At 38.3% G+C, this 13,982-nt stretch overlaps 1 protein-coding gene across 2 annotated transcripts in view; it reads left to right on the forward strand.

Annotated features, from left to right (window-relative positions):
- Positions 1 to 13,982, forward strand: part of SEMA5A (semaphorin 5A) — a 440,583-nt gene that overhangs the window by 197,307 nt on the left and 229,294 nt on the right. For both annotated transcript variants that reach the window (XM_053657221.1, XM_053657222.1), the window contains one exon: positions 1,928 to 2,027. In XM_053657221.1, the coding sequence (XP_053513196.1) occupies positions 1,928 to 2,027 (100 nt within the window). The remainder of the gene's footprint in view (positions 1 to 1,927; positions 2,028 to 13,982) is intronic.

The raw sequence follows: 13,982 nt of genomic DNA on the forward strand, positions 1-13,982 counted from the left end.
AACTATAAAAATGTAGATTTCTAGTGCGGAAGCTCATGAGCAATATAAATAAGGAAAACTGAATATTGGCAGAACTATGTGCTTCATTTTCCCCTCTCTGCATGGTTCCTTTTATTATTTTTGTATTTTAGGAAGTGGTATAACCATTGCTCAGTATAGGTTTTAAACCCCAAAATATGTATCTTCATTCTGGTTCCTGTTGGTCACTCTCTTTCAATTCTTCTCAATGAATAGAAAGATAAGTGTGTGGAAAATGAGTTAATTCAGATCTTTCCTTTTGTTTTACCTAAGACTCAAATCATCTCTACTTCCTATGTATGAATATTTCTGTAACTGTGTAAATACTCATAAACACCTGTATTTATAAATACTGTGTTTAAAGAAGATATTAGTACTAGCTCCCTAACTGAGTTATTAAATGGTTTGAAGGACCATTTATTAATAACCTTTTATAGCTCCATTGCCTTTTACATGCTTGACTATAAATACGTATTTTGTTTCAATTGACTTGCCTATGAGGTGAAAAAAATTATATAAATTACTAAAAATAATCAAGACACTATAAACATGAAAATTTCAAAAACCAAATAAATACTGTTCTCTACATAACTCAACCTTTCTTTTCTTTAAGCAGAATAGAACTTTCAGTTCATGTCATTCTTTCCTCAATAACTGTTAGTAGAGAAATGCCATATTTGTTATACAAAGTTATTTCTGGAAAATAATCCACTCTGGCTATGTAACTCAGTTGGTTAGAGCGTTGTACTGATACACCAAGGTTGTGGGTTTGATCAGTCAGGACGCATACAAGAATCAACCAAAGAATGCATAAATAATGGAATAACAAATCAAATGCATAAATAATGGAATAACAAATCAATGTTTCTCTTTCTCTCTCAAAAAAATTAAAAAATAAAATAATGCATCTCAATTACATCAACAAACACATTTTTATGGGACGTGCATATATATTTTCATATAAGATGTCTTTAGCATCTGTTTTTGTTGAAACAGATTATCCCTGTGCTACACACACGTTCCCTCTCAAGTGAGTCACTTTGTTGATTTGACAGTTGTCACGTGCCTATTCAGTGTTAAATCCGAGAGAAAGAGATGATCCTGATCCGACAGCATGGTTAATTGTCAGGGCTGATTGTAAGGTGTGGCACAAATGGCAGGAAAATCACTGACTATTTTTTTAGTGTCAGAAACAAGCCAATGAATTGTACAAAAAGGTTTAAGAAGCAACATTACAGTCCTCTTTGAATACTGTCATTTTATCAGAAAAAAAGAATAGGACTCTAGGTTGAAGGCCATTTAATAGTCCTTATAGAAAAAAAAAACCCTCTCCAAAGAGTAGCTCTTTCTTAATTTCCCTTAGAAAAAATGCAAATGAGGCCTAGAAGTAACTGTGGATTTCTCATCTAGGAAGGACAAGTTTAACCATGAGGTCAAAACAGAAACCCAAAGGATAAAGGATGGGGTATGGAACATCGTCTTTGAAAGAAGGCAAATGGTGCTCCTATATTTGTCCTCGTTCCGACAGAGGGCTTCTGTGATTTTTTTCCAAGTCTTTAGCTCTTTCCTGTCAAGTTGCACAGGAAATGGTCTTTTCTGTGAATAATGTGTTATTTTCTGCCCAGCCCAGAGCCAATGGGAAAATGCACATCTGGCTTGTAAATCACAACCAAGCATGGGTGCCTTGCTCATTTTTTATTGGGTGGCTGTCTTTTGTGCTTTACACATTCTCAGTGTGGATTATGTGACATCCTGATGGAAACTTCCAGTGGCCCCTCAACAGTCACCTCAGGGGACCTTTAAATCCTCTCTGAAATGTAATGTTTGCTACCTGAAGTGCACTCTCTGTGGTCCCTAAAAGAAAAATCATTCATTTTTATCTTTTCATTTATTTATTTTTCCTATTTAGAAATTGGCCCCTGGTTACGGGAGTTCAGAGCGAAGAATGCTGTGGATTTCTCGCAGTTAACATTTGACCCAGGACAGAAAGAACTTGTTGTAGGAGCAAGGTGAGAGATCTTACATTTTGGACTTTGTTTTACATCTGTGCATTTACACGTGGGCCGCTCTTCCATAATTGATGAGTGCTCAGTAATAATTCTTCTAAGAGTGAAATACAGTGTGAGTGTCATAAAGTATGCTGCTGATAATAGGATGACTACTGCTTTTTACAGCGTGCATTTATTGGGCCCTCCCCACGTGCCAGGAACTGTTCTAACATGAATTCACTCCCTTTTCCCTCTCATGAATCCTGAGACGTAGGTATTGTCAATATCCCTATTTTAGAGAAAAGGAAATCGAGGCAGGAAGTGGATAAATACATGGTCCTGGGACACGTTTATTGTGGTCCTGGGAAACGTGGGTCTGGACCCACGTTTCAGACCCAGACAGTTAGACTCCAGAAACCATGTTTTGAACTTCTCACCAAATTCCTCAGCAAAATTCTGCAGATCAAGACACCGTCGTGCTCATTCTGGCCCATGTGATGATGATACACCATTAACCTGCTAATTGAGAATTCAAGGAAGTTGCTACTGTTTATATCCAGGTCAGCATTTGACCTTCCAGTTTGACACTGAGGCCATTGGAACACTGTCAGCACAGATCTGAGTTTTTCCCTCGTATTTACCAAGACTTCCTCAGCAAACTGTATAATCCCTGCCTTCAAATCATCTATCCTGCCAGTGTATTTTGAAGATGGTGTATAAAAAAGCACTTTATATCCATCTCTTAGGAAATATGACATGGAACTAGAAGAGAGAGGCAATTTGCAGATTTGGACCCTTGTGGCATCCAGGCACAGCACTCTGGGCGGTGGAGTGCTCACATCTCTTTCGCCCAAATTTACTAGATTATGAAACATACCTTTCTTAGCAGAGAAGTTATGCAGTTTCCGTATAGACCTTAGTGAAGCTAAATATGGCTTATGTTCCGGGCATTCAAGACAGACATCGAACATTTTCTAGGGTCATTGTTGTCGCTGTCAGATCTTAAGGAGCCTTTGTGCATCCATCTGATACCTGAAGATATTAAGATGTGTGTTTCTAACTCTAAGTGAATAGACAGAAGTTGATTTAGTTCCTGCCACTGAACATGCCACCCGAACCTCTTTTGATATTTGTGGGTGGACAGTGAGTGGGGACTGGATGGGCTCACTTGGTGTGCTTTTGCTTTACTGCAGCCCACTGGGGATGCTTGGTGGGTTTCTGATGCCAATTTTCATAAAATTCCATCCCTGGGAGCTGGACTGTTTGTAGCGAGGATTTTTAACTGGTCTGCTACCCTCCAGATTTTCTCTTCCTTCAGCAGGCCATGGCTAATGTCATTTTTTTAAATATCCACTTTCAGTAGCTGCCATTGGGTAAACGCTGGCTCTTTGGTGTGGTCCACCAGCTCCTTTGCCTCGTGGTCCCACATCTCTTAACAGATTCACCTTTTCCATTCTCACCCAGTCCAGGCATGTGGAATTATTTATGTTACCCAAAAAGTAAACCATTCTCCTTCTTGCCTTTGGTATTCTGCCTTTTACTTTTCTGAAATATTAGCTGCCTACCCATCCCACCCCAAATATCTACTCAGTGAATTTGTAGTTAAGGACGTCAGCGCAAGGCTCCTCCCTCTGGCCTGATCTGCTACATTTTCTTCTCTGTGTGGTCTTATTAGAATTTCTGTTAGACGACACCTGCTATCTACCTTTATTAGTGTACTTAATGTATTATATCTTGCTTGGTGTCCTTCCTCCACCCTCCATTTTCATATAGTGACTTACCAAATGGTGGAGAGGATGTGTCTGTATTATCTTTGTTTCTCCTCCTGGTAAAAACTCTGAGATGGCTGGTGTCTCTGTATGCATATTTCTAGGATTTGATTTGTATACGCACCTCTCTGCATCTGGAGGAAACTTCAGGGAACAGAGGGGGTATGAGTTGTAGCAGGAGTTGTGGCAAATTCATCCCAGATACATACAGTTGAGCAAAGACACAAAGGAGTGCAGCCTCTAAATACCTAACCTAGCCCTTATGGAAGACAAACTCTTTCCCGTAGCCAAGGAGGAAACAGGCCCCCTCCTGTTATTAGCAGGGGCTAATATGACCCTGACTGGTGTAGCTGGGTCAAAAACCCCTCATTCAACTCTAAAGAACTTTGGATAAGATTTTCTTGTGAGTTTGACTCAAAAGACTCTCCATTGTTTCCGGAGGTGGAGCAGGCAGTGCCTCACATGTGCATACACTCTGCTGGTGGCTGGCGTTTGGTCGATGGCACACAGACTCCTAATGAACGTGAGAAGCCATGGAGCAAAGTGGGGCTTAGAAGAGACATCTCATAGTCCATCTTGTCTGGAGACAGTGCCTGACATTATTCCGGGGGAACACTTGCTCTGAAGGTCTCCATCCGGGTGGCCCTGGAGGTTTCCATCGCAACATTGCTGCAGATCTCTATCCCAGTGTTCCTGGAAGTCTTCCTCCCAGTGTCTTCGGGAATCTCCACCTCAGCATTCTTGGATGCCTCCATCTACCTCATCTCACCCCAGTCCTAGCCCAGCTATGCTGAGAGGGATTGGACTAGCCTCCGGGTCGACCTAGCAGGCTATATGGCATGGTGGCCAGGAGCGATAGGATTAGCACATAAAAGTCCAGGATATGCAGTTAAACTTGCATCTCAGATAAGCAATCCTAGAACATGGGCTGTATTTTCTATTCTAGTACAGTGCATAGTACATTGTAGACACTCAACAAACAAAAGAAAAGGTAGATGGTTGGATTTGCTCAGCTGCATGACCTTGAGCCCTTTTCCGTCTAACTTCCTCATTTTTAAAAGTGATAGAATTATTTCTATGCCTTTCAGCAGTTGTGAGGATTAAATGAAATAATCCCTAAAAAGTGATTGTCACAGTAGCAGGCACCCAGTAAGCCCACAGTGGTAGGGGGCTCTGTGGGTACCTATGAGTTGTGGCATACATATGCATATGTATATTTCTGCAGTTATCACTGCATAAGAGCAGGAAATTTACCTGGAAAACTTGGTGGTATTAGACTCAGAATGCTTGAGAAGGAGTGTGAGCCAGTTATAAAACTTAAAAAATAATGCAGCCCTCAGATTCCTTTTTGGGAGGGCTTGACCTAGCAAAATAGATTTAGATAGCAGGTATATATTTTAGAAATCTGGAATGGTTTAAACATATGATTGGTAGAAAAATATGAGTCTTTTTTTTCATATTAGCAGTAGGCATTGTAAAGCCATTTACTGGATGATTTCACTTTATACCAGTTTCTGAAAATTGAATTCAGTTAAAAATTCTTTGTGCTCTTTGCAAAAAGAAGTTCACTGTGCTTCAAAAGAAAAACCTTTCCATGGGTGATTGGGGTTGGGTAGTGCCAGAAGGTCCTTGCCTCTGGATTCATATATTTTCTGGACGAAGCCCTAAATTTCCAATTTTCAAGGAGCACATTATCTTTCAGGATATTTTAAAAGCATTAACACTCATATTCTGTTCTACCCAAAAATTAATAATGTTGGTGGGTGTTTTCAGTGATGAGAGACTCAGACATTGTCACTCTAGAAAATATGGTAAATACAGTAAAGCATAAAGAAAAAACACAATTCAGAAATACTTACAGTTAACCTTTTTAGTTTTTTTCTTTATAGTATTTGATTTCTATTGGTTTATACTATTGGGATAATATTTATGAATAATTTTCATATTTTTGCCCCAAAACCTACTTAAAGCAGTTCTCATTTTATTTATATATATATAAATGCATATGTATGTACTTATGTATAAATACATATATATACATATATAATGTAGTATAACATATATATATTCCAGAATGAAGGAATATTTGTGGTTTAGAGATATTTGAACAGGTAATTATGAATGTAATGATAGTAATAACCACAAAGTAGGCACAAGTGTAAGTTTCCAGAATTCGGGGTTGTAACAACACATGTAAGGAAGGGTGATTACATTTTAATTCTCCAAATGAATCTGATGGTCTTTAATGCCTCCAGTTCATTGTAAGGATGACAAGTGATTCTGTGCTAACTTTAAGCATCAGTCCAAATGGTGCCTGACTTGGTCTGTACCCAGTGTGGGGCATTTACAAACTAGCCATATTTTTTATAAAGCCTAAAGCTGTATACATCATCAAGGAAAAGAGATTCTCATCAAACATAAGAGGAGTTGATTTCAGCTTTTTTTTAAAATTTTTTTAGTACTTTTCTTCCTATAACTTGATTTCTGATGATCTCACCCTTCTCTGACAAGGTCAGTGTCATAGAAGCACATAAATTGAAGGGCACAGTGAGAACATTCACCCATAAGCTCTCACACGGTCCCCTTGTGGGCCACTTGCTCACGATGAAGGTGGTGAAATGGACCCAGTATTTGGGTCAGGGAATCATCATGTTTGACAACAAATATAATGATTTTTGTCCTTGGAAATGAAATTTTTTAATTCTATTAAAGTTGCATCACAAAATGGTAACATTATAAGCATATCAAGAATTAGGGGCATAGGGATGCCTGAGGTTCCTTGCACACCTGACGTGATGTGAGCACCAGCCCACTGTGCGCCTTGCATGGGCCTTGCATTGGATTATAACTAACAGATTATTTTCATTTATAGGAAGGTATTTCTCTACACTGTTTGTACAACACATAGGATGGCTTTATAGTCAGCATGCTGATGACCAAAAGCTAAGTCTAAAGCCTGAGTGCTTCCAAGGCGGAGCTTGGTGTTCCTAATGGTCGCAACAGACTCATTTTGAAAAACGTTAGTATATTTTTATGAACCATTCGTTTTACTCATGGTTTAAATCTACAAAACTAAAGATAAAAAGTAAAGATAAATTACTTCTGTTGTGTTGGAGCTGCATTTGCTTTAAGTATTCAAAGCGTCTATTCCCATAAGATCACATGAAATGAATGGGCAGGCTTTTGTTTCATTGGAATGATTTCCTTTTTTCAAAATGATTTTGTCCCTGGTTCTAAACAAAGGAAGCTACATTTTAGATTCATAGAAAAGTCATTTTAAGAACTCGACTAATATAATTTTCTTATTTTTGTGGTGATAATTCCTATTTTCATTTTCAAGTTTTACTTTAGAGCTAATCTGTTGGAAGTGGCATGCAATTAAAAGGAAACTGGAGATTTCTGTGAGATTTCTGCCTTTAGTAGCCACAACTTCTCTTTTCCAAGGTCTATATTTTAGTCGAGTTTGCGCATTAAAGGTAACTCCCACTGTGTGGCATGAAATCAGCAATTAGGAGTGTATCCAAAAAGCAGCAGAACCCCATTGTGCAAAGAAACCCCAGGTAATGGTGATGTTTATATTGTATTTACATTAATTACGACTTAGGAAAAGCAGCCGGTGATGAAAGGCAGGGCCGTGCTTTTCATTCTTGCTCTTCATTTTCACCCCTGCCCACCTGGAGGTGTTTTAAACCTATACTTTATGCTTTAAATATTTTCCTCTCTGTCCTTCTCTGTGTTGGCGCTCGATTCAGGTGTGTGTATTTCCCTCTTAAGATTCTCCTCTTTCTTCTCATATGCCTATTTGATTAATTGAGCTAATCTGTATTTAAAAAGGCTGTTCTTTGTCTGTTGACTTTGTTAAATTTTGTGCAGTATGCCTATTTGATTAATTAACTTAATCTGTGTTAAAAAGTCTGCTCTTTGTCTGCTGGCTTTCTTAAATTTTGTGCCATATTTGCCAAACATCAGTGTACCTAACTATCACCAGGAGCGTTTATTCAAAATTCAGCTTTCTCTGTTCCCTACTCCCATCCCCTCTGGTTCAGTGGCTGGAAGGGGGTCCTGGGGTGTGAGCTTTTAACAAACATGTGGTCTGCAGACACTCTTGTGCAAAAGACTTCTAACCATGTGTTCCTTTGGCTGATGTGAAAAACAAAATAATCTCTGCACTTTCTTCCCTGCTTGAGCAGGAAAGCAGATAAGCCTAGCAGTGTAGTTATTTATTTAGTTAGAAACATATATATATATATAGTCTTCTGTTTTCCAAATTACAAGAATGAGCCAACAAAGGAGTGTGATAAAAATGAACCAGCCTCTTTACTTTGAGTGTGTATGTGAGATACAGTATTTGAGTGCCGAGAGCTTTTTTCCTTGCTGGTCCCACTTGGGGCCCATCAGAATTTGTTAGTTCGGTTGTTACTCTTTCATGACTCTTCATTCATCAAATATTTATGGAACCTACTTTATGCCAGGAAGTATCTTAGGCACTGGGAAAACAAAGATGAAAACTTTATAGCTTAGTGTAAGGGTTGTCAAGCAAAGACCCAAGTTGGCCTTCTGTTTTTGTAAATAAAGTTTTATTGGAAACAGCCACACCCATTTATTTATATATTACCTATGACTGCTTTAGAGCTTTAGCTGCATAACTGAGTACTTGCCAATGAAACCACAAAGCGAAGTCTTTGCTCTCAGACCCTTAAAAGAAAATGCTTGCTGACTCCAGGACTTGTGAGCAGGTCAGCACAAGCAATTAAATTGTCCCAGGGAGGCCTGAGTTGTGGGCCGAGGAAACATCAAGAGTAAAAGAGCATGAGGGCCCTTGCGGGTGAAAAAGGTACACTCAGAATGGCTCTCCCAGTCGGGCCAGGGAGATATAGTAGGAGTCTGGAAATGTCTCCCTGCCAGAAGGACCACACCACATGGAGGTACCAGATCGTGATGTGATTTGACCGCACTTGTTGGTGGCTGAGAGGGAACTTGTTGTAGGTGAGGCAGAACTTTAGGTGAGGTCAGGGCGTGGAGGAGCGTGGACTTTCCCTCCAGACCTGTGATTTTGATTCCAGCGACGTGAGAGTTATTTGACAGGCCTTTAAAGAAAGCAGATGCCCAGGCTTCTCTTCAGATCATTTGAATTAGATTTTCTGGAAGCAATGTTGGAATCTTTGTTTTCACGAGCTCTTTTTGCTTTCTGTTTTTATTTTTCCTTTTAAAATTTTATTGTATTTTTTTCTATTATTGTTTATCACCCTGTGCCCTCTTGTACCTCCATCCATCCCCCTTCCCTTCCACAATCACCATGCTGTTCTTTGTATTCATGAGTTCTCTCTCTTTTTTTCTTTTTTGCTGGATACTAACCCCCTGCCAATCCCCCAGCCCATCCCCCAGAGGTGTCAGCCTGCTTCCTCCAACAAGCTCTTGATGACGCAGCTGGCCTGGCAAATGTGTGAACCTCTCCCAGGGTCCTCAGTTGCTCAGGAGACATCTAAGCCTATTAGATGCTCAGATTTACATTAGGAAGGTGCTTTTGACATATTATGGGCAGAATGTGCTAGAGTTTGGAGAATTTGGAGGTAGGGACAGCAGTTGAAGGGGCTGTGGATCAGGTGACAGTAGAGAGAACTTGAACTTAGCGATAGTGGAAATGGAGAGAAGTGAGATTTGAGACCTATTTCAAAGCTGGTTTTGACAGTGATTGGTGGCAAATAGAATGGAGGACTGAGGGCAAGGGCCAAAGGGGAGATCTGACTCCAAAGTGAGATTTGGAAGTTTGGCCCATGATGGCACTAGCAGGGGTATGAGCACATGGGCGATGAGCTGTAATGCTTTGAATATTTGAAGAAACATTTAAAAGAAATCACAAATACCATATGATCTCACCTTTAACAGGAACCTAAACAACAAAACAAACAAGCAAGCAAAATATAACCAAAGACACTGAATAGAGAACAGGCAGACAGGGATCAGAGGGAAGAGGGGAGGGAATTTCAGGGGGAAAGGGGAAGGATTCACAAGAACAAGTATAAGGACACATGGACAAAAATTAACAGGGGTGGAAATGGGAGGGAGGTGGGGAGCACTGTGGGGGGTGGGCTGGGATGGGAGAAATAGAAAACTGTACTTGAACAATAATTAAATAAAAAAGAAACCCTTAGATTTCACTGGTTCTAGAGAAAACCCAGAAAAATAATTGCATATGGTGATAATTTGAGCAGTGAGTATTTCTAGGAAAACAGAAGTTAAAAGAATTATAGGGTAATTCTCTTGTTTTTTTTAAAAATGAAAAATTGTCTCTATTCACTGAAAAATGGAAAGAAACGGATTGAATACCCAATGGACATATAAAAGAACAGAAGTTACCAGTTAAATTTAGAGCAATAAGTCACCATCTGTAATCCTCAAAGCACTTAGAGATTTGCAAGTAGCATTTAGAGCATAGTGACATTTAAATTATCCGTGTGGTTAACAATATTGATTAATAACTTTGTCCATAAATATGCTTATGGGAAAAGGTTTTTCTGATTGTATATCTCTGAAATTTGCTAACAGCATTGGTCTTCATCATAGCATGCCACTAAAAATTTATCTTTGTTATTTTGTTCTACTTGCCAAAGACCAAGAGGCTGTCCGTGTACTCTGTGAATTTTAATCTTGGTATTGAAACATACCAGAGTGCTATTAAGACTGTTTGATCTTGGTTTTGATGTATTCTTTGAAACTTGTTTCTAATAGCCAGGACTTATGAAGGGTTTGAAATAGGCTTTTTGAGAATGAGACAAAGAATGAAATGAGCCAATACAATTCTGGGAGAGGGATTATTGAACACATATGGTAAAAACAGCAATAATAAAATAAAAATTATTTTAAAGATTTCATACCACAAAGTATATGTATTTATTATTTCGGGAGAAGGTTCAAAAAAAGTTGGACTAAGAAGGTAGCTTGTAACATGTCCATATACATTTGTCTTCATATTTAAAACTATATTAGCAAAGGGGAAAAAAATCAGCATTCAGAGCTTTGATCTAAATGAAACACAACTATTTAAGTATTTTGATATATATTTGGAATAGTTTGGTAATTAAAAAATTTAATTAAGCTTCCACAAACTGTGGAAAACACACAGAGGAGATCATTTTGGAAATGTCTATACCCACAGGAAAATCACAGGCTTCTAGAAGTTGTTTGGAGTCAACCAGCAAAATGAAAGTCTTAGGAATAACAACTATAGATAGATGTGTGAAACGATTTAGATGATGGAGTAAAATCTTTATGTTCTCCTTTAGAAACTATTATATTTATTCACTTATTTAAATATTTTTAGTTATTTATTTTTAGAGGGAAAGGGAGGGAGAAAGAGAGGGAGAGAAGCATCAGTGTTTGGTTGCCTCTCACACACCCTCTACTGGAGACCTGGCTCACAATTCAGGCATGTGTTCTGACTGGGAATCGAACCAGCTACCCTTTGCTTCACAGGCTGGGACTCAATCCACTGACCCACACTGGCCAGGGTAAATCTTTATGTTCTTTTTTTTTTTTTTTTTTGTAATTAATATATGGTTGCTTCTTTTGTGTCCCCTGCTGGGAACTGGCCCCTGCTGGGAACTTGCCTACAACCCAGGCATGTGCCCTGACTGGGAATCGAATTGCGATCTTTTGGTTCACTGGGAATCGAACCGTGCTCAATCCACTGGCCTACATCAGCCAGGGCTCTTTATGTTCTTTAAAGCTACACATATGATTATTATATTAAATGTTTACATTTACGCAATTCATTTTTTTAAAATCATATTGTGTTTTAAAGGATATAGTTACTATAATACTTTTCATTAGCTGCAAAGTTAAAAGCTTATATTTTCATCTTTGAGTCTGTCAATGCCATTGAAAATTTGGGTATCATGCAAGATGTCATTATTTCAAATTCTGTGTCAGTTGGATATCAGGAATGTTTAAGGTAGAATCTGGAAGTGAAAAGAAATGGAGAAGTTGACGCTGACAGAGGCAGGTACAGATGAGACCAGCTTTTCAGTTGCTGTTGGCTCTCAGATTTACCCCCATGGTCACGGTTTTTATAGTGTGTGTTTGTCTTCAGGTTGTTTCATCATCAACCGTGGTCTAAACTTTGACCTAAGTTTCAATCATCATTCAAAACATTTTCTTAGAGATTTACTTGCTTTCTGTCTTCATATTCTCTTTGTGCAAAATGTGTATCTGTCTTAATTATTTGGTCGCCTGCTCCTTTTTCTTAAGAAAGCTTTTAAGCTACCTGTTCAGTAAGAACTTGGAACTTTTTCTTTGATTTTATAGCTATATTCATCAGAGACCAATTGAGTTATTCTAAGAGAATGTCATTTTTAAAACACCTGTGTCTTTCATAATTAATGGAGGTCAGAATTAAGTTTTATAGTGTCTCTAGATAAAAGGAGTCATTTAGTTAATATGCTCGTGATGGCTCAACCTTTTCTTTAATGCCAGCTGAATTTTATTACTTTACATGAGGATACAAATGAACTTCGTCTATTAAAGTCCGTACCACTCCCTCAGAGAATATATTGTTGTGCTTAGTGATTTGTTGCTAATAGGCCTCTGGGGATGGGACACAGGGATGAGTTATTCAGATATATAGTCAATAAGAAATAAACTCCAGTGAAGAGGGTGGACGTGTACTCAGATGTCTAGTGAGTAAGGGATGAATGGGCTTCAAAACTGTCAGTTTGTGTCTGCCAAATGTAATGGCTCTGTGATCTGAATTATTCAGTCTGTTGGATCTGTGAATTACTCATATATTAGCACTCCGGAAAGTAATATGCTTATTACATTTGAATGGGCAATGTCAAATTTTATTCGAGAACATTGAAGAGAGAACTAGGTCTGTACCAGGGAAAGAAAAGCTCATACTTCTATTTACTAGAGCCATTAAAGTGAATCTTGAGAGCATGGTAAACCCTTGTTTGTACTTCTATAAGGAGAGGGGACATGGAAGCAGAGAGAAGCTCCCCTAAGCTGTACAACTACTACACTTGTGCACCACTGCTTTTCTCCCTAAACAATGGTAATATTCCTCTTTACTACCTATCTACACCTAGGGTGTTATAGAGATTAATGGACCACTCAGATGCTTTGGGTTGCTCAAAACATTGTCCTGCTGGGGAAACTGACCCAATATGAGACATTTGGTTAGCGTTCCTTGTTGGCAGGGACTCAGAAGCATTACTTCTTTCACATTGGAAAGGTTGGCAGCCTTTCCTTTGAACCTCACATATAGGGTTTTCCCTCCTCTGTGAGCTCACAGTCACGAGATAAAGAGGTTGCCTCTTCTGTAATGCCCCAGACAGCCGCCACTTACGGGGGTGGCCATAGATCTTACTTTAGTGTGGAAGTGACCCACTTATGGTTATGTCAATTTTTTAATTCCATTTAGAAGATTTCCTTTCTTTTTGTAACCTATAACTCCATAGATCGTTGACCTAAATGATAATGGATCAAGTTGTATGGGGAGATTTCAGGTCCCTCATCTTGCTAGCTGGATTAGAATTTTTCCAACAGCAAAAATGCACTTGGAGTTGTACTTGGAGGTAGATAGTTTGAGGAAAGAGGTTTGAGAATAGTAGAATCCACACTGTGTTTTGTCAGATTCTTAGGTTCTAATGAGGGGACTAGGAAATTCCACAAATATTTTATTTTTACTTCATCTTTTAAAATATTTTTTAAATCGCTGAAAATCTTGACAGATAAAGTGAATGCTGAAATGTATCGTATTACATATTTCTAATAGGGAAAAGTTCAGCAAGTCATTCAGTTGTTTCCTTGAGGTTTGTGTAGACCACGGTCATGTACTGAACACATATTTGAAAACACCTACCAATTCTTTGTCTCCAAAGTCAAACAAATTTTAAAAAGCAACAAAAATGTAACAAACCAACTGACATAAAAATAGACCTTGAATCTTTGTTGAGGCTATGCAAGTGTATAGATCTGATCATTCTGATTTTAAAATTTTCAAATCATCATAGTCAACAAACTTTACGATGGACATATTATAGGTAAATACTTACTGAATAAATTTTTATTAGTAAAGAATTGTATTTTAAATGCTGACATTTCAGATTAGTTAAAATGTGTTATTCATTGGCAAAAACTAAAATAATGTGCTTGAAAGGTATATTTTCAGGAATTTATTGAAAAAATATGATAAATCTTTTGAAGTCTT

The sequence above is a fragment of the Artibeus jamaicensis genome, unplaced genomic scaffold (assembly GCF_021234435.1).
Source record: "Artibeus jamaicensis isolate MK-2021 breed Jamaican fruit bat unplaced genomic scaffold, CSHL_Jam_final scaffold_369, whole genome shotgun sequence".
Taxonomy (NCBI): Eukaryota; Metazoa; Chordata; class Mammalia; order Chiroptera; family Phyllostomidae; genus Artibeus; species Artibeus jamaicensis.